Raw genomic sequence first — 20,142 nt, 5'->3', positions numbered from 1 at the left:
GCCATTCCATTACCGCTTTTAATGTGTATTTGGGGTCATTGTCCTGTTGGGACACACAACTGCGCCCAAGATCCACCCTCGGGCTGATGATTTTAGCTTGTCCTGAGGAATTTGGGAGGCAATCCTCCTTTTTCATTGTCTCATTTACGCTCTATAAAGCAGCAGTTTCATTGGCAGCAAAACAGGCCCAGAGCATAATACTACCACCAGGTAGGAACGATGTTCCTGGGTTTAAAGGCCTCACCTTTTCTCCTCTAAACATATTGCTGGGTACTGTGGCCAAACAGCTCAATTTTTGTGAAGTGAATTATATTTATATAGCACTTTTTCTCTAGTGACTCAAAGCACTTCACATAGTGAAACCCAATATCTAATTTTTACATTTAAGCCAGTGTGAGTGGCACTGAGAGCAGGTGGGTAAAGTGTCTTGCCCACGGACACAACGGCAATAACTTGGATGGCGGAAACAGGGATCGAACTTACAACCCTCAAGTTGTTGGCATGGCTGCTATGCCGGTTGGTCTATTTTTTTTATATATATTTTTGTTTCATCTGACATCACATGGACAAAGATAAGCCCTTCTGGAGGAAAGTTCTGTGGTCAGAAGCTTGTGGATGGCTACCAAAAGCGCCTTATTGCAGTGAAACTTGCCAAGGGACATGTAACCAAATATTAACATTGCTGTATGTATACTTTTGACCCAGCACATTTGCTCACATTTTCAGTAGACCCATAATAAATTCATAAAAGAACCAATCTCCATGAATGTTTTTTGTGACCAACAAGTATGTGCTCCAATCACTCTATCACAGAAAAATAAGAGTTGTAGAAATGATTGGAAACTCAAGACAGCCATGACATTATGTTCTTTACAAGTGTATGCAAACTTTTGACCACGACTGTACTTCCTCTTCTTGTATATATTACACATTTCCAGCACTGTCATGTGTTAAAGGAAGTGCCGTTGACAATAGTACAATATAAAAGAAACCCCCTCGATTAGAAATACCGCCGCAGAGTCTTAGAGGCTATACTAAGCTACCGTACGATTTATAAATATTATTTTTGTTCCCCAGACCTCAAGGCAAGATGGGTTAGAAAACGATTTGGTCCGCTGTAACCGTAATGCTACTAAAACCTTGAGTTCCCGCCCCCTACCCCAGACTCCCTTCTCGATGATTGCAGCAGTACAACGGAACGTCCACAAAGTGAACATCCCCGGACATTATCCCTGAAAGAACACCACTTGGCATTACACCTCGACTGTCTTCTCCCAGTCTGAGAGAACATGAAGGAAAAACCCTGTGACTCGTTACTTTTGGTGGATGTCCTCGTGCCTGATGATCTTGTAGGTGATCCAGTAGAAGACGTTAAATATGAGGAAGGCCAGCGGGAAGGCAGCTCGAGAGATTGTGTCTATCCTCTTAGCTCGGTCCACAAACTTCTTCTTCATGTTGTCGATGTCTTTTGGGACCGCCGACTGAGGGTTCGGGGCCGTAGCGACGCTCTTAACAGCTGAGCCGTCTTTCGTTGGCAGACACTGGTTCACATTGTAGCCAGCAAAATTAAAGCGACCGTCACGCATGTCTTCATCCTGAAAAATACCCACACATGTGGACACATAAGAGGTCATATGGTTATGTAATTATTTTCCATTAAACACATTTGGAATTTGACAGAATTGATTGTTGCCAAACACGCATGTGTGAATATGCACATTAGAGATGTAATGGTAATCCGCGGTAAAACTCCTGACGGTTAGTGTTACCGTTTTAAATTAGAATGATCAAAAAAACATGATTGATATACTCACGGTCTGACTGCCGCCATCTAGCAAGCTTAAATGCTAACATGAAAACATGAGATTAACGTCTTTCCCCATTAAGAAACGACATACCCCACTCTAAACTTACATAAACACATTACAGCCTGAGCAAGTAAGCTATTCAATTATGCTCATTGAACCTAAACACTGTGCAGAATGATCAACATATACTCAGAGGAAAACAGAAGGTGTTTCTACTGTGCGTTGATGGACCGTTGAACAGAATAGGAGGCTACAATGCCCGCCAGAAATAAAAATTGATTTTATTTGTTACGCACATTTTATTTAAATACATTTTAAAGTGCTACAGTACAATATTCAAAAATTAGAAGCTTAGCCATTAAAACTGGTAAAATAATACGACTAAAACACTATCAGTGAAGCATAAGGAACACAAAACATGCAAAATAGTGGGGTTTCTGACACTGTCTAATCATTTTGGTAATAAAGAAATAATTTATTAAAGTATCTCAGTCGTGATATAAGTACTTTTTGAGCACCACATTCAACAATACTGTAGTAATAATAACAACTGATAATTATGGTGACTATAACCATGATATAAAATGTTCTTATTGTTACATCCCTAGTGCAGAGACAACAGCATACTCTGTAGATACATTTTGTGAGCAATATTTCAATGCTGCTAAAACCTGCCCGACTTTTGTATCTCCTATATTAAATATGTATATTTTAAAATTGTAAGAGCACTTTATTAATGTGTCTTCACTTCTTATTTTATGAACATATTTTGGGTAATTTTTATTATGTTCATGGTATTTTTTTAAATGTTCTAATGCTGTTGTAACTTGGAGTGGCACTCTGGAACAAGTTTAGTTATATATTGAGTGCAATAACATCAAAGGCATCTATCTACATTATGTAAATTTCAGTCATTGGATGCACATTGGAAAAGGCGAATCTTAGAATTGTATTGAATGGAATCCCTTGTGATGAGGTGGCGACTTGTCCGGGGTATACCCCGCCTTCTGCCCGAATGCAGCTGAGATAGGCTCCAGCATCCCTCGCGACCCCAAAAGGGACACGCGGTAGAAAATGGATGGATGGATGGATGGATGGAATCTCTTTATAGTCATTGTCATCATAGTTAGCAACAAAATGATGTGCCATTCTTTAGTGCAATACAAGTAAAATACCTAAAATATAAAAAATAGTATTGTCAAAAATAAGTTAACTTGTGATTAATCACAATAAATGATCCCATTATTCATTAATTTTAAGCAGATTGAATATGCAATGTATCATGTTCCTTTACGTTAAGTTTACTCCAGGGCAGCTGTGGCTACTGATGTAGCTTACCACCACCAGGTGTGAATGAATGTTGAGTCCCACTTCTCTGTGAGCGCTTTGACTGTCTAAAAAGCTGCACAGGTTGTTATCTTGTCAGGGATCGGGTCAATGCCTACGTCAGTGCAAAAATGAGTGAGTAGACTCCGATTCCGTGTGCTTAGTGGCAAATTTCAATCCAATATACACCGTGATCAGACTTTAGATAAAACTGTTAGTGAGTTTTGGGCAAATAAATGACATGCATTCAAGTAAACAATTGAAAAAAATCCCATGTGACATTCTTACAGTAAAATTACATGGGTGTCCAAATATTGGACACCAATCTCAAGGGACAATACTCAATAACTTAGAGTAGTCAGTGTAAAGATTTACAGGTCCTTTAAAAAAAAATTTAAATACAAAAATCTTTATACTTGTGAAACTAGTTTGGACAATAATGTCTGTGCGTTGAGTAGGGGTGTAACGGTATGTGTATTTGTATTGAACCGTTTCGGTACGGGGGTTCCGGTTCGGTGCGGAGGTGTACCGAACGAGTTTCCACATGAACAAATGTAGTAGCCGCCTAAGCTAAAGTCTTAACAAGCTGCTCTTCTTTCTGCCTCTGTCTCCTACACAGCATCCAGCATTGTTCCACCCACACAACCATAGCGGTAACAGCCAATCAGTAGTGCATATTCAGAGCGGTAACAGCCAATCAGCAGTGCGTATTCAGAGCGCATGGAGTCAGTGCTTTTGCGGTGGGGTTAGCAGATAGGTGTTTAGCATGTGAGCATAAGGCAGCGGACTCTCCCCAAATTATAATAAACACTTCCCAGTCAACCACTAATATCATCAAGATGAGCCCGTTGACCTTCTAGAAACTTAAACTGCAGCTCAGCTCGCTCGCAGTCCTGGCTTGAGGTGAAGGCTAATTAGCTTTTAGCGTAACATTAGTTCATTTTGCTGTGTGTGTATGCTAGTGACATAATAATGTAAGTGCATCATTAAGCCTACATGAACTCCATGGTGTTCAGGGATGAATAGTCTCTCCTTTTGCTTTTGTACTATTTTTTCAGCTATAGTTACATTAAACAGTGCCGGCAAATGTAGCAGCCTAGTTTTGAATGGCAGGGTCCCTGCTATCACATTTTGATAAAAATATAACATTTACATATTAAAAATCAACTACAGGCTTTCCAAATGCTGTAATAAATTAAGCATGATGAGTTGACTTGAAACTGATTAATGTTGCACTTTTTATATGTAGAAGAAAAGTTTTGTCATTTTATTTAATCCGAGCAACAAGTTGAGGCAGTTTAATGTTGATTAACGTGGGCAGAATTATTATAGTGTTCCCAATGTTAAAAGGATAAAGCCATTGTTTACAAATTTGGTAAATAAATAACCAAAAAACGTATATTTTGTTTTCTCACTGTACCGAAACTGAACCGAACCATGACCTCTAAACCGAGGTAAGTACCGAAACGAAATTTTTGTGTACCGTTACACCCCTAGCATTGTGTCATTTTCGGTAAATAGTCAATCTATATTGCTATTCAAGCCATTGCTATTTAACCGGGGGCCAAAACTTGAAAGAAACATTTTTGCAGCCAATTCCTAAAACCACTGAAGTGCTCCTGTTGTACAAAGCAGGGATTGTTAACTTTTTTGACCTCGGGGTACCACTCAAATGACAACACACACTATGTTTCCATGCACTAAATTAGTCTGATTTCTCGAATATTTGTTTTTTTGTATTTTCACACCTACGCGTGAAGTCAACGAGTCCGTGCACTCTCTCTAACTCGACTATTGGTCATAAGCCATGTGTCTCCCGTACACTGGGGGGCGCTTTTTCCTTTTCCGCGGTTAGATGAATTCCTTTTCTGGTTGACCTATTTGGATCCTTACAACTTGTTCTAACTGACGTCCGCTGTGTTATTGGCACATATTACAATTATTATTATTCTGATGTTAAATAGCAGAAAGCATCAAGCACTTTTGTTAAACTATCGGGATCTTTTCATAAAAGGTTATATAAATTATTCAATCAAGTAGTTAACTCTGATTAATCGTGATAAACCCAAATCAAAAGAGTGATTGATCTGATTTACATTACTATATTACTATTGATTTTAATTTCTGATACTAATACTCATACTTAATAATACAATTACAATATGTACCCTATGTGGATATACCTGTAGACCTATTCCTCCTTTTAGGCAGCTTTTTGTTAAAACAAATCTATATCATTGCATCAACATATTTACAGGTTTATATATAAATTCCATTATAGTTACCATAAAAAAGCAGCATATGGCTCTTCTTTTAGCATTAAGAGTTATTTTATGTAGATACCCTTATGATTCCCAAAGCGTATTAAATGATCCGTGCGGTGCATACATGCATAATAAGGGTTTTGTTGTTGCTAATTTTTGATGGAGATAAAAAGCCACTCTTCCTGTTGCAAAGGCTTATCGCCCTGATTAAAAAAAACAACTTTTATAACCGTATAAGAAGTAGCTTTCATCCCAAAGTTGAGGTTGCAGGGTTACCAATGGGGTTCTTATCGCCATGCCCCCAATGTGCCGACAGAAAAGGTAAACAGCAAGGTCCTATAAAAGTCTACCTTGAGATTCTTCCTTTGTCTTCGCCTCAAGCGCAGGAACTCTTTCTGTTGCCTGGAGACAAAATTAACCCCAGCGTATTCCAGCAATGCAGCAAATACGAAGAGCAGACACACCGCCATCCAGATATCAATGGCTTTTACGTAAGAGACCTGCGGGCGACAGGAAACATTTGCGTTACATCTTCCAGTCAGCCAGTGCATAAGGTGCACTTTGTGTGTTGAGCATAAAAATAATTTGGCAAGTTGCTAAATAAATCATACCATTTGATTGCCCTTATATATGTTGACTAGAAATATTTCTTAATATTTCTCACGTTGATATTTACATGACCGTAAACCGAAGATGGGTAAATAATAGCCGCCTTAGCTACAAACAAAGAGGAACCTTTGTTCGATAGAGATATCAGCTTGTCATCATTGGCGAGGGAGATGAAAGCTGCTCACCCTTGATGACCTCGGCTGTTCTGCGCCTGCCGATTAGCATGTGGAACACAACATCTCAGCTTTATGAGGGCACCGGAGCGTACCTATTTATTGTTTCCTCCAGTGGCGGTCTCTCAAAGGCCTCATTTTATGCATTCATCACCTTGTACTTCCCTTTTATGTTAGAGACGTGTATATATAGGCTGTCTCTGCTCATGCAAATACCGATTGATCAGCAACATCAGACTCGCAAGTATCCTCAAAAGTTGCACGGCAAGATACCTCAAAAACTCTTGTTATGCAGGCTTTCTTAGAACTTGACTGTGGATTAGTCAGAATGTCTTTGAAAGACTTGCTCCTTTTGTCTTCAGTAAAGCTCTAAAACACTGGGATCTCTTTGGCACTAGGCACCACACTTTTAACTCCAAAAAGTACAGCGTGTTTTGAGAGATAGTTTGCAGAAGCTGCACAGGTAGTCACGATTGCTTTAAATCCCTTTAGCTCCCCATTTACTTGAACTTGCAAACACTTCCTTTTGTGAATTGGTAATAGAAGCGTCCCGTATGGACAGTTCAATAGCTGCTCAAGCTTGCTATATCTTACGACAAATATGAGTACAACCTTAATTCCAATTAGAGAATGGTTTAGATTAGAATAAATTGATGTGTAGAAGCCCATAAATGACAACGGCTACCTGACTGTGTCTTGGTCTTTGCATTCAAAAGCCTTCTTCAATTCAATTCTGGTGATCGTTATGCCTCACAAAAACCAAGAAGATCTCCAGCACCACAGTACATTTTTATACACAAAACAGCTTTACCTACTTGGACTGTGAGGAGTATTTAGCAAACAATTCTCAATTTCAATAAACCTTGGAATTGGGGCATACGTCCTTAGAGAACTCATTAGATTCTGACCTAGATCCATATTACGCTACAACAATGGTTCCCCATTGGTTAAGACAGACAACAATTTGGGGGGCCTTATCCATACCAGTGTACTCACAGTGTTTATTTTAAAACGGTCTTCACATACAACACATTGCCAGGGACAAATACAAACCCCGTTTCTATGTGAGTTGGGAAATTGTGTTAGATATAAATATAAACGGAATACAATGATTTCCAAATCCTTTTCAACCAATATTCAATTGAATGCACTACAAAGACAAGATATTTGATGTTCAAACTTATAAACTTTATTTTTTTTTGCAAAAAATAATTAACTTAGAATTTCATGGCTGCAACACGTGCCAAAGTAGTTGGGAAAGGGCATGTTCACCACTGTGTTACATCACCTTTTCTTTTAACAACACTCAATAAACGTTTGGGAACTGAGGAAACTAATTGTTGAAGCTTTGAAAGTGGAATTCTTTCCAATTCTTGTTTTATGTAGAGCTTCAGTCATTCTTGCTGTCTCCGCTGTCGTATTTTACGCTTCATAATGCGCCAGACATTTTGGATGGGAGACAGGTCTGGACTGCAGGCGGGCCAGGAAAGTACCCGCACTCTTTTTTTACGAAGCCACGCTGTTGTAACACGTGCTGAATGTGGCTTGGCATTGTTTTGCTGAAATAAACTGGGCCGTCCATGAAAAAGAAGGTGCTTAGATGGCAGCATATGTTGTTCCAAAACCTGTACGTACCTTTCAGCATTAATGGTGCCTTCACAGATGTGTAGTTTACCCATGCCTTGGGCACTAATGCACCCCCATACCATCACAGATGCTAGCTTTTGAACTTTGCGTCGATAACAGTCTGGATGGTTCGCTTCCCCTTTGGTCCGGATGACACGATGTCGAATATTTCCAAAAACAATTTTAAATGTGGACTCGTCAGACCACTTTTCCACTTTGCATCAGTTTATCTTAGATGATCTCAGGCCCAGAGAAGCCGGCAGCGTTTCTGGATGTTGTTGATAAATGGCTTTCGTTTTGCATAGTAGAGCTTTAACTTGCACTTACAGATGGAGCGACAAACTGTATTTCGTGACAGTGGTTTTTTGAAGTGTTCCTGAGCCCATGTGGGGATATCCTTTAGAGATTGATGTCATATTTTTTATACAGAGCCGTCTGAGGGATCGAAGGTCATGGTCATTCAATGTTGGTTTCCGGCCATGCCGCTTACGGACCGTAGATGATGAAATACCCAAATTTGTGAGAAACGTTCTTAAACTGTTTGAATATTTGCTCACGCAGTTGTGGACAAAGGGGTGTACCTCGCCCCATCCTTTCTTGTGAAAGACTGAGCATTTTTTGGGAAGCTGTTTTTATACCCAATCATGGCACCCACCTGTTCCCAATTAGCCTGCACACTTGTGGGATGTTCCAAATAAGTGTTTGATGAGCATTCCTCAACTTTATCAGTATTTATAGCCACCTTTCCCAACTTCTTTGTCATGTGTTGCTGGCATCAAATTGTAAAGTTAATGATTATTTGCAAAAAAACTAAATGTTTATCAATTTGAACATCAAATATGTTGTCTTTGTAGCATATTCAACTGAATATGGGTTGAAAATTATTTCCAAATCATTGTGTTCCGTTTATATTTACATCTAACACAATTTCACAACTCATATGGAAACGGGGTTTGTACAGCTGTGTATTATTCACCCATGATAACATTTTAGTTCCTTGCACTGACTCGAATATAAGACAACCCTCTTTTTCAAGACTTGTTTTTGTAAAAAAAAAAAGAAAAATTTTCAGGGAAAATCATGATTTCAATATCGGTTGAATAACAACAGCTAGATTGCATTATTTAAAAAAAATCAACATAAGAGACTACACTCAATGTAAGTGGCCAATGTTTTTTACACCTGATTTTGGAAAATTATGTTTAAGACATAATCAAAGACAAGAACTTGGAACGAAATCTATTTGTTTATGTCACTCGTGTGTGAGAAACAGAACACTTCGACTGACTCGGGAAGAAGTTTGGCACTTCCTGGTGGTTTACATGACAAAATGTAAAATATAAGCCGTTTCTTTCCAGACATTTTTCCTGTGGAAAAAAATACCGTCTTATATTTGCGCCAAAACATTATTCAGAAGGCAACATCAGCAAGAGTCACAAACATTGTCATGAAATACTACATTTTACCACATCTGCAAGTAACAAAACACAAATATTTCAAACTAGATTGAAGATTACGTTACATTCTATTAAGTTACATTCAATAATAGTGTTAAATGTTAAAGAGGGGTGTTAAATCCCATAGCAAAGCAGGCAATAACAATATAAATTCAACAAACAATGAACTACTTAACGTGAATATACTGTAAGGCTATATTTTTCTCCCGGGAATAAGTTAGCCTTTTTTTTACTACTACTTCCTTATTAATACATGTTTCAGAAGGTTATGTTATTGTGTTGCCATCTGTCTGTCTGTAGGTCAGTTAACAAAATAACTCAAAAAGTAATGAGTGGATTTTCATTAAACTTTCAGGAAATGTTCAAAATGGGATAAGAAACAACTGGTTACATTTTGGGCATGATCCGGATCAGCTCTTCCATGTTAGCTTATGTTTACGCTTCTCTGTATGTGTATAGAGACGGACAAAAGCGTTTACTTTGGTTCTTTCATTCTTTTATAGATAGTTTAAAACATATGGGTGGATTTTCATCTACCTTGCAGGAAATGTCTGAAATTGGAGGAAGAACAAGTGATTACACTTAGGGGCTGATCAAGTTCATGTCTACTACTTACCTTACGTTTTAGTTTCGAGCTTCAACTTCTTTGTGTATGTATGCTAGCGGTCCCAAATCCAGCTTCAGAGACAAAGACAGTGAATCTGTATCTTTCATTCCACTAGATAGCTCATATCGTTATGGACAGATTTTCATCTACCTTTCAGGAAATGTCCTATTTAAATAAGGAAACATTTTGGAGCTAAACCTGGTCATTGTCTGGATTCAGGACTTTTTGTTTTTTATAAGGCCTGGCGATGGTTTGTGCCCTATCTATAATTCCAGAAGCTCACAAATATGATAAAAGTTGTAAGTTCAATGGCATTGAATCTTGTTGTATTTATTTTCAAGAACAGCCATGAAAAATATTGGTTGTCTTATATTCAGTGTCGGCTTACATACACTATATTGCCAAAAGTATTTGGCCACCCATCCAAATGATAAGAATCAGGTGTCCTAATCACTTGGCTCGGCCACAGGTGTATAAAATCAAGCGCTTAGCCATGGAGACTGTGTCTACAAACATTTGTGAAAGAATGGGCCGCTCTCAGGAGCTCAGTAATTTCCAGCGTGGAACGGTCATAGGATGTCACCTATTCAACAAATCTAGTTTGGGAACAACAGCAACTCAGCCACAACATTTTAGGCCACGTAAACTGACAGAGAGGGGTCAGCTGATGCTGAAGCGCATAGTGCAAAGAGGTCGCCGACTTTATGCACAGTCAGTTGTTACAGAGCTCCGAACTTCATGTGACCTTCCAATTAGCCCACGTACAGTACGCAGAGAGCTTCATGGAAAGGGTTCCCATGGCGGAGCAGCTGCATCTAAGCCATACATCGCCAAGTCCAATGCAAAGCTTCGGATGTAGTGGTGTAAAGCACATCGCCACTGGACTCTAGAGCTGTGGAAATGCGTTCTCTGGAATGATGAATCACTCTTTTCCATCTGGCAATGTGATGGACTATTCTGGGTTTGGAGGTTGCCAGGAGAACGGTACATTTCGAACTGCATTGTGCCGAGTGTGAAATTTGGTGGAGGAGGAATTATGGTGTGGGGTTGTTTTTCAGGGGTTTGGCTTGGTCCCTTAGTTCCAGTGAAAGGAACTTTGAATAGTCCAGGATACCGAACCATTTTTGACAATCCCATACTCCCAACCTTGTGGGAACAGTTTGGAGTGGACCCCTTCTTCTTCCAATAACACTGTGCACCAGCGCTCAAAGCAAGGTCCATAAAGACATGGATGACAGAGTCGGGTGTGGATGAACTTGACTGGCCTGCACAGGGTCCTGACCTGAACCCGATAGAACACCTTTGGGATGAATTAGAACAGAGGTAGGGAACCTATGGCTCACGAGCCAGATGTGGCTCTTTTGATGACTGCATCTGGCTCTTGGATAAATCTGAGCTGACGTTGCTTAACATAAGTAATGAATAATTCCACTTGTAATAAGTGTTAAAAATAATGTTCAAAACATAAAACATTCTCATGCATTTTTAGTCCATCCATCCGTTTACTACCGCACCTGTACAAGAAGTTTCATTAAGAAGTTATTTATTTATTATTGGTTAGTGTTGGGCTTGTCCTCCTGGGGGTTCTTCAGACCACCAAGCACCGACATGAGAGCCCGTTTCAGGTTTACACTATTGTTTTATTTTTCAATAAGTCTCTCAGTTGCCATCCAGCAATTGTATTTTTCTCTTTCGTTCTCGCTCGCACTCTGGCTCCAGCCCCAACCCCATCTCTCCTCCTGGCTGCTGCTTATAACAGAGCGACAGGTGTTTAGATAACAAGGCTAAGGTGGGCCATCTACGCATCTCTCGCTGATTTCGAGGCCGGTCCTGGCACACCCCAGTTTGCTGCAGGCCGGTGGGCCACGCCCCCTCCATAGTTTGCTTCAGAATAACAATGTTATTACAAAGAATAAGAGACCTGTTATACTCTAGAAATGTTGGTCTTACTTAAAAATGCACGCGTTTAGTTGTGTTCAGTGTTAAAAAAAATATTATACGGCTCTTACGGAAATACATTTTAAAATATTTGGCTTTCTGGCTCTCTCAGCCAAAAAGGTTCCCGACCCCTGAATTAGAACACCAGTGTGTGACCTCACCAATGCGCTTTTGGAAGAATGGTCGAACATTCCTATAAACACACTCCGCAACCTTGTGGACAGCCTTCCCAGAAGAGTTGAAGCTATAATAGCTGCAAAAGGTGGACCGACATCATATTGAACCCTATGGTTTAGGAATGGGATGGCACTTCAAGTTCATATGTGAGTCAAAGTAGGTGGCCAAATACTTTTGGCAATATAGTGTATATTTGGCTCTATAGGCTCCTGTATTATGTAGTATGCAGCATCGCTCCGATGCGTCCTCTTACCTTTGGAAGAGACGCTCTGGAGCCGGAGCTTTGTGTCGTCATGGTGAGCACGGTGGTGATGCCCAGCGCCACTCTGGCGGGAGCGGCATCCATGTTGATCCAAAAAGACACCCATGAGAGGATGACGATGAGTAGAGAGGGGATGTACATTTGGATCAGATAGTAGCCCATCTGACGCTCCAGATGGAATTTCACTTCAATGCAAGTGAATTTGCCTGTTCAGAAATGACCGTTTTCAAATGCTGTAGCGGGAAACGTGACATATTGAATCCACTGACCCGTGTTGTAGTGTTTGGTACAGTAGCCCAGCTCCTTCTCCTCCTTCATGATGAACTGAGGCAGTGTCAGTCCGTCTGACACCTGCACGGCGCCGTTTTCCAGCCACTCGAAGATCAGGTCGTTCATGGTATAGCCGACTTCAGGGAGACAAAAAACCTCTTTCAAATTCTCACCCCACTATTTTCCCCGCAACGACCTAGCACGTTGTTTATGCGAGACAAAAATCAGTGCTTACAACTCTCCAGTTGCATTGTACACGTTTGGACGTCCATGGGAAAGTTCTTAAGATCCATCGGGCAGGATAGGATGAGAGTCAATCTGAGACACACACACACACAACAAATAAATAGGAGCATGTGCTAGAAAAGAGACATTACACCAGGGGTGTCAAACTCATTTTAGATCAGGGGCCACATGGAGAAAAAAATCTACTCCCAAGTGTCGGAGTTAGTTTGTGACGAACCCCAAGATGCAGAGAAGGAGGCAGGCATTGAGTGAGAAAACATGATTTAATCTTTAACACGAAAATAAAACCCAACAAAGGGTACAACAAAAAGCGCGGATAACAAACTTGGCTATGGACAAACAAACTTGGAAGGAGGGAACAAAAGACAGTAAGCTACAAACCGCTACCAACTATAGCTTACTGCAACGCTGCATTGACACGACAGGAGCGACAATACATGACAATAATCCAGCACAGACTGGAGGAGAAAACGGGTCTAAATAGGAGCGGGCTGTTTAACACCAGGTGTGGCCAGGTGCCAATCAGCCACAGCTGAGGGGACACAGCACTCAGGGAGAAAGACAGGAAACCAACAAAGTAAGAGCGCTAACAGGAAACACTACACACACACTGAGAAAACAAAGACAAATGCAGAGGAAAAAAATAAAACATAGTCAAACTGTCAGGAACAAGCCTGACACCAAGTGGACCGGACTGGTAAAATCACAGCACGATAACTTAAAAATAGACAATAATAAATGTAATTTCATAGCGTCTTTCAGGAAACTCAAGGTTGCTTTACAAAAATATAAAATACAATAAAACCAAAGGCATATAAATAAACTACAAAATAGAATAAAAATAAGGCAAGAGTATTTAATGAGTTAGACCAGTGGTTCTCAACCTTTTTTCGGTGATGTACCCCCTGTGAACATTTTTTAAATTCAAGATAAAGGAGTAAATTACAGCACTATGTCATCAGTTTCTGATTTATTAAATTGTATAGCAAAATATTGCTCATTTGTAGTTGTCTTTCTTGAACTATTTGGAAGAAAATATATAAAAAAAACTAAAAACTTGTTGAAAAATAAACAAGATAAATAAAGATTTCTACACATAGAAGTAACCATCAACTTGTTGTGCCCTCTTTGGGGATTGTGATAGAGATTCATCTGGGTTCATGAACTTAATTCTAAACATTTCTCCACAAAAAAATACATCTTTAACATCAATATTTATGGAACATGTTCACAAAAAAATCTAGCTGTCAACACTGAATATTGCATTGTTGTATTTTTTTTTCACAGTTTATGAACTTACATTCATATTTTGTTGAAGTATTATTCAATAAATATATTTATAAAGGATTTTGGAATTGTTGCTATTTTTAAAATATTTAAAAAAAAAATCTCACGTACCCCTTGGCATACCTTCAAGTACCCCCAGGGGTACGCATACCCCCATTTGAGAACCACTGATTAGGCAGACCGGAACAGGTGCGTTTTGAGTTTAGATTTGAAGGTGGGCAGAGAGTCGCAGTTGCGGAGGTCAGGGCGGTGGTAGATTGTTCCAGAGTTGGGGTGCAGAGCGACTGAAGGTTCTGCCCCCCCATAGTGATGAGGTGGGCAGTGGGCACATAGAGGTGGATGGGGGATGAGGATAATAACTGAGGGATGGATAAAGACAACTTCAGATTGTTTTCTTTGTTTAGAAATAGGACAAGCACATTATGAAAATGTACAAATCATATTGTTGTTGTTGGGGTTTTTTTTACACTTACATATTGCGGTTAATAGTATCCTATGTTTATTTGTCGTCATTTATACTTTTTGAACAAATTATGTGATAATCAGTCAACTAATTAATGTTAAATTTCAACCTATCAAGACAAAAAAAAATATCAAATTTAAATTACACTATGTTATTTATGTAGTTTGCTAATTTTCTTCGACTGGTGCACCGACATGTGGTTTATTTGGCCTTCACGGTGGCAGAGGGGTTAGTGCGTCTGCCTCACAATACGAAGGTCCTGCAGTCCTGGGTTCAAATCCAGGCTCGGGATCTTTCTGTGTGGAGTTTGCATGTTCTCCCCGTGAATGCGTGGGTTCCCTCCGGGTACTCCGGCTTCCTCCCACTTCCAAAGACATGCACCTGGGGATAGGTTGATTGGCAACACTAAATTGGCCCTAGTGTGTGAGTGTGAGTGTAAATGTTGTCTGTCTATTTGTGTTGGCCCTGCGATGAGGTGGGGACTTGTCCAGGGTGTACCCTGCCTTCCGCCCGATTGTAGCTGAGATAGGCGCCAGCACCCCCCGCGACCCCAAAAGGGAATAAGCGGTAGAAAATGGATGGATGGATACATAATCTACAAAGATACAAATAATTGCTATGGCGACATCTAGTGGGCACACTTAAAACAGCACTTTATTTCATTCCAAAAATTTTTGGTTTATTTTCATACTTAACAAACTCATCCCGCGGGCCGGATAAAATCTGATCCGTAGGTTTGACACCCCTGCATTACACTCAGGTAAAGTGTGATCTGCTGTGTCTCCAACGCACTCTGCCGGGACACAACAGCAAAGATTCACTCCAGCAGCTTCCAATCCCACTTTCATTACCGTAACTTATTGTCTTGCCAATCCACTCGGGAGCCCGCTTGACCAACCCGCACTCCCGCCATCTTTCCTGTCTGTGAGCGCCGATTCAGGCTAACCAGCTCGGCGTTCACACCCGAGCACCCCTCAGCCCCCCCCCGAGCAGCCTCCTTGATAAACTGAAACATTTTCGGCTCAGTGTTGCCATCTCCACCAAGAAAATTGAAATCTGCAACCGATGCGAGTTGTATTGAAATGGAATGAAATATTTTCCATACATGCGTATTATTTTGTTCGTCCTCTTAGCTATTCGGCTTTAATTAAAATCCCCCAATCCATCTTCGGATTCTTTCAAAAAGTCCACAAAGTCCCGCAAATGCAAATCCCAGCAAGACGTCCCGTTTTTTATCTTTTGATCCTTTCAGCAAGGAAACCCAGAGATTAACACGTGCTACGCTCTTTTTTTATTAAAAATCTACATGCATGAATTTAGAGGATGTCAAAGGAGCGATTACAATGGGATCAAATCTAATTTAAACTGTCTCCTGACAACCTTGAAGTCCTGATGTCGAAGAAGAAATGTTGTATTTTTTTCACACTTAGATTCATATCACAGCTATTCTATCTATTTAGGAAACATGTACTTTTAATTAGTTTTATGGGAAAAAATGTGGTTCTCTAACTACGGGGTTCCTGATACAACTTTGTCAATTTCGATACAATGCCAATGGAGCCTTGATAAGTGACCGCTACTGATATTACATACTTTTACTACGTTTGTACGTATGTTTTCCTATTTAAACAAAACCGCAGTCTGAAACACGACATTTGTCAATAGTCATAGTTGAATATTACTTACAGTCACGGTCTCCATGGCAGAAGCGTATTGGAAAGTATCTAGTAAAAAACGTATTCGCATCATTCAAATTACTGCGTCATGAGCTTAACTTAACGAATTATTATGGCTACAATTTCAATTGAACTTCATTCAAGAGGGTTAATAATAAATATGTTAGGGTTGTTCATACCTAACATTGTTCTCTGTTTGACTCATTTCCCGCATTTTCAAAAAATGTAAAATACAAACCCCGTGGAAAGAATTCCACTTTCAAAACTTCAACAATTAGTTTCCTCAGTTCCCAAACGTTTATTGAGTGTTGTTAAAAGAAAAGGTGATGTTACACAGTGTTGAACATGCCCTTTCCCGACTACTTTGTCACGTGTTGCTGGCATCAAATTCTAAAGTTAATAAATATTTGCAAAAAAAAAAAAATGTTTATCAGTTTAAACATCAAATATGTTTTCTTTGTAGCATATTCAACCGAATATGGGTTGAAAATGATTTGCAAATCATTGTATTCCGTTTATATTTACATCTAACACAATTTCCCAACTCATATGGAAACGGGGTTTGTATGTCTAGCTTGTGTGCTTCGCTGTTGTGTAGCTACAAGCTTTCCAGTAACCAGTCCTATGGCCTCTAAGGCTACGTTTTGTAAATGACGACTAAAATACAAGAAAGGTGTGTTTATTGGAGGAAATGTACATGTTAACTGTTTGTCGAGCTCTGCAAATGTAAACGCGCTGCAAGACTGCTTTTATGGGAGCGAATATCGGAAAATTTAAATGCAAGCCCATTGAATCCAATACTTGTTTTTTTGCTGATATCGGATTGATATCCGATAGCAATATCGGATCAGGACACCCCTATCTTAAACCACTCCATACTAAAAAAAACTACAGTACTTGCTTGCCTTTTGGCACTACATTTCTCCAAATGACAATATACTACATAAACCATACAGAAAACAAAGTCTACATGGTAAAATGTATTCACCTTAACAGGTTTAACTAGTTGGCAGGTCTAATTATAGTGTAGGTCAACAGTACTTATTTCGTTCCTCACAAATATTGCAGAATCACTTCTTACCGGAAAGAATGAAACCTCAAAGCTGCGCTTGCTTAATTGTGTCTTTGTCAGGGGTATGTGGTGTCGAACCCCAAGATGCAGAGATGGAGGCAGGCATGGAGTGAGCAAACATTATTTTACTATAAATACTAAGACAAAACCAAACAAAGGGTTCAAACCAAAAGCGCGCACATGGGCGGATAAAAAACAAAAGGCCTTTAGCATAGAAGCTAACAAGAAACAAAAAGAAACTTTAGCATGGAAGCTAGAGGATAACAAACAGAAAAACTGGAAATAGCTATGGCTAACAAAAACAGCTTACCGCTACGACGACCAGGACAAGATGTAGCACGACAGGTAATAGCTGAAATCAAAACGACACGACAAGAGGGACAATACAATACAATGATCCAGCAACTGACACAAGACGAAGAGGGTACAAATAGGAGCCGGCTGATTGGCAACAGGTGTGACCAGGTGCCAATCAGCCGCAGCTGACAAAATAAGAGCACTAGACAGGAACTAAAGACAGGAGATACTAAACACAGTGGAAACAGACAAATGCAGAGGAAAACTAAAACATAGACAAACTGTCAGGGGAAAGCCTGACAGTCTTTGGACCAAGGGCTGTACTCCCTCACACAGTACAGAAAGAACAAAACAAAAAAAAAAACTTTGCAATAAGAATGACTATATTGTCTCAAATAGTCCCTAAAAAATGTGTTGTGACTTAACTGCAGACAGTACAAGGCGTCTATTTGCGGTAGGGTGGAGCTAGACGTTGGTTGGTTGACTGGTCTGAAAGAGAGTCTGCAGTAGTTTATCGGGTTTCCAATCACTTCAGGTAAAGGTTGAACTAACTTTTACGTTCTTGTTTCTTAAGCACTAATAATCATTGGCACTTGCTGCACGGCCGTGAGACCATGTTGATACACTATCTATTTAGTAGGAGATGGTCTCCTGCTGGCTCCACTATGGACGGGACTCTCGCTATTATGTTAGATCCACTATGGACTGGACTCTCACTGTTATGTTGGATCCATTATGGACTGGAATTTCACAATATCATGTTAGACCCTCTCGACATCCATTGCTTTCGGTCCCCCCTAGGGTGGGGGGTTGCCCACATATGCGGTTCCCTCCAAGGTTTCTCATAGTCATTGTCATCGACGTCCCACTGGAGTCAGTTTTTCCTTGCCCTTATGTGGGCTCTGTACCGTGGATGTCGTTTTGGCTTGTGCAGCCCTTCGAGACACTTGTGATTTAGGGCTACATAAATAAACATTGATTGATTGATTGATGTCCGATAATGGCTTTTTTTCCCGATATTCCGATATTGTCCAACTCTTAATTACCGATTCCGATATCAACCGATACCGAAATATACCGTCGTGGAATTAACACATTATTATGCCTAATTTTTTATGTGATGCCCCGCTGAATGCATTAAACAATGTAACAAGTTTTTCCAGAATAAATCAACTCAAGTTATGGAAAAAAATGCCAACATGGCGCTGTCATATTTATTATCGAAGTCACAAAGTGCATTATTTTTTTTTAACACGCCTCAAAACAGCAGCTTGGAATTTGGGACATGCTCTCCCTGAGAGCATGAGGAGGTTGAGGTGGGCGTGTTTGAAGCGGGGTCTGTATATTGTAGCGTCCCAGAAGAGTTAGTGCTGCAAAGGGTTCTGGGTATTTGTTCTGTTGTGTTTATGTTGTATTACGGTGTATATGTTCTCCCGAAATGTGTTCGTCATTCTTGATTCGTGTGGGTTCACAGTGTGACGCATATTTGTAACAGTGTTAAAGTTGTTTATACGGCCACCCACAGTGTGACCTGTATGGCTGTTGACCAAGTATGCTTGCATTCACTTGTGTGTGTGAAAAACCATAGATATTATGTGATTGGGCCGGCACGCAAAAGCAGAAGGCACGCCTCTAATATTGTTGACTGGGTGGAAATCGGGAGAAATTCCGGAGAATGGTTGCCCCGGGATAATTTCGGGAGGGGCACTGAAATTCGGGAGTCCACCGGGAAAATCGGGAGGGTTGGCAAATATGACCGGGAGACGCAACTGCTCTGTACTTCTCCCTACGTCCGTGTACCACTCTGTACAGCGGTGTTTTGAAAAGACATGGATTTTACTTTTTGAAACCGATACCGATAATTTCCGATATTTCATTTTAAAGCATTTATCGGCCGATAATATCGGCAGTCCGATATTAGCGGAAATCTTTAGTAATTAGTATGTTGTATGTGCTATTGTTGACTTTAGTCATCTGTTTCCAGTTCAGTCTACACGACGGATAGAGGATTTAAGGGAATTTGTGTTACTTGTTTCTCTGGTAAATTTCTGAGGGGGAAAAATGGTGCGTCTGTTTGGGAAGTCGATGACACACCTGTCAACTAATTGAAATATGCTGTATATTTGAGCAGAAACCACAGTATAAAGAAATACAGCAAGGTAAATTATCACCAAAGCTGTGTTGACCTGAATATTAGTCAACCGTCTTTCTAGACCTGTTTTTGGGGGGAAAAAAATATTTTGAGGACATCCATCCATCCATTTCCTACCGCTTATTCCCTTTTGGGGTCGCGGGGGGCGCTGGCGCCTATCTCAGCTACAATCGGGCGGAAGGCAGGGTACACCCTGGACAAGTCTCCACCTCATCGCAGATTTTGAGGACATGTTACCATGTTTTCAATGTCAATAACATAGATTGTAATAAAGTATTTTTTTGACTGGTACGTGTGAGTGAGGGCAGCACGGTGGAATGGGAGTTTGTGCATGTGCCGCACAATACAAAGGTCCTGGGTTCAATCCCTGGGCTCTGGGATTTTCACAATACGAAGGTCCTGGGTTCGATCCCTGGGCTTGGGGTCTTTCTG

At 40.2% G+C, this 20,142-nt stretch overlaps 1 protein-coding gene across 1 annotated transcript in view; it reads right to left on the bottom strand.

Annotated features, from left to right (window-relative positions):
* Positions 1–827: 827 nt before the first annotated feature.
* The window catches only part of glra2 (glycine receptor, alpha 2), a 59,733-nt gene continuing 40,418 nt past the window's right edge, over positions 828–20,142 (bottom strand). Inside the window, exons 5-9 of the mRNA XM_061879104.1 lie at positions 12,753–12,835; positions 12,517–12,654; positions 12,239–12,453; positions 5,749–5,898; positions 828–1,595 (exon numbers count right to left, since the gene is read on the bottom strand). Coding sequence (XP_061735088.1) covers positions 1,314–1,595; positions 5,749–5,898; positions 12,239–12,453; positions 12,517–12,654; positions 12,753–12,835 — 868 coding nt within the window. The 3' untranslated portion in view covers positions 828–1,313. The remainder of the gene's footprint in view (positions 1,596–5,748; positions 5,899–12,238; positions 12,454–12,516; positions 12,655–12,752; positions 12,836–20,142) is intronic.

Source organism: Nerophis ophidion, linkage group LG19 (assembly GCF_033978795.1).
Source record: "Nerophis ophidion isolate RoL-2023_Sa linkage group LG19, RoL_Noph_v1.0, whole genome shotgun sequence".
Classification (NCBI taxonomy): Eukaryota; Metazoa; Chordata; class Actinopteri; order Syngnathiformes; family Syngnathidae; genus Nerophis; species Nerophis ophidion.
The sequence above is the reverse complement of the archived record's forward strand: the minus strand, read 5'-3'. Positions and strand labels throughout refer to the sequence as shown.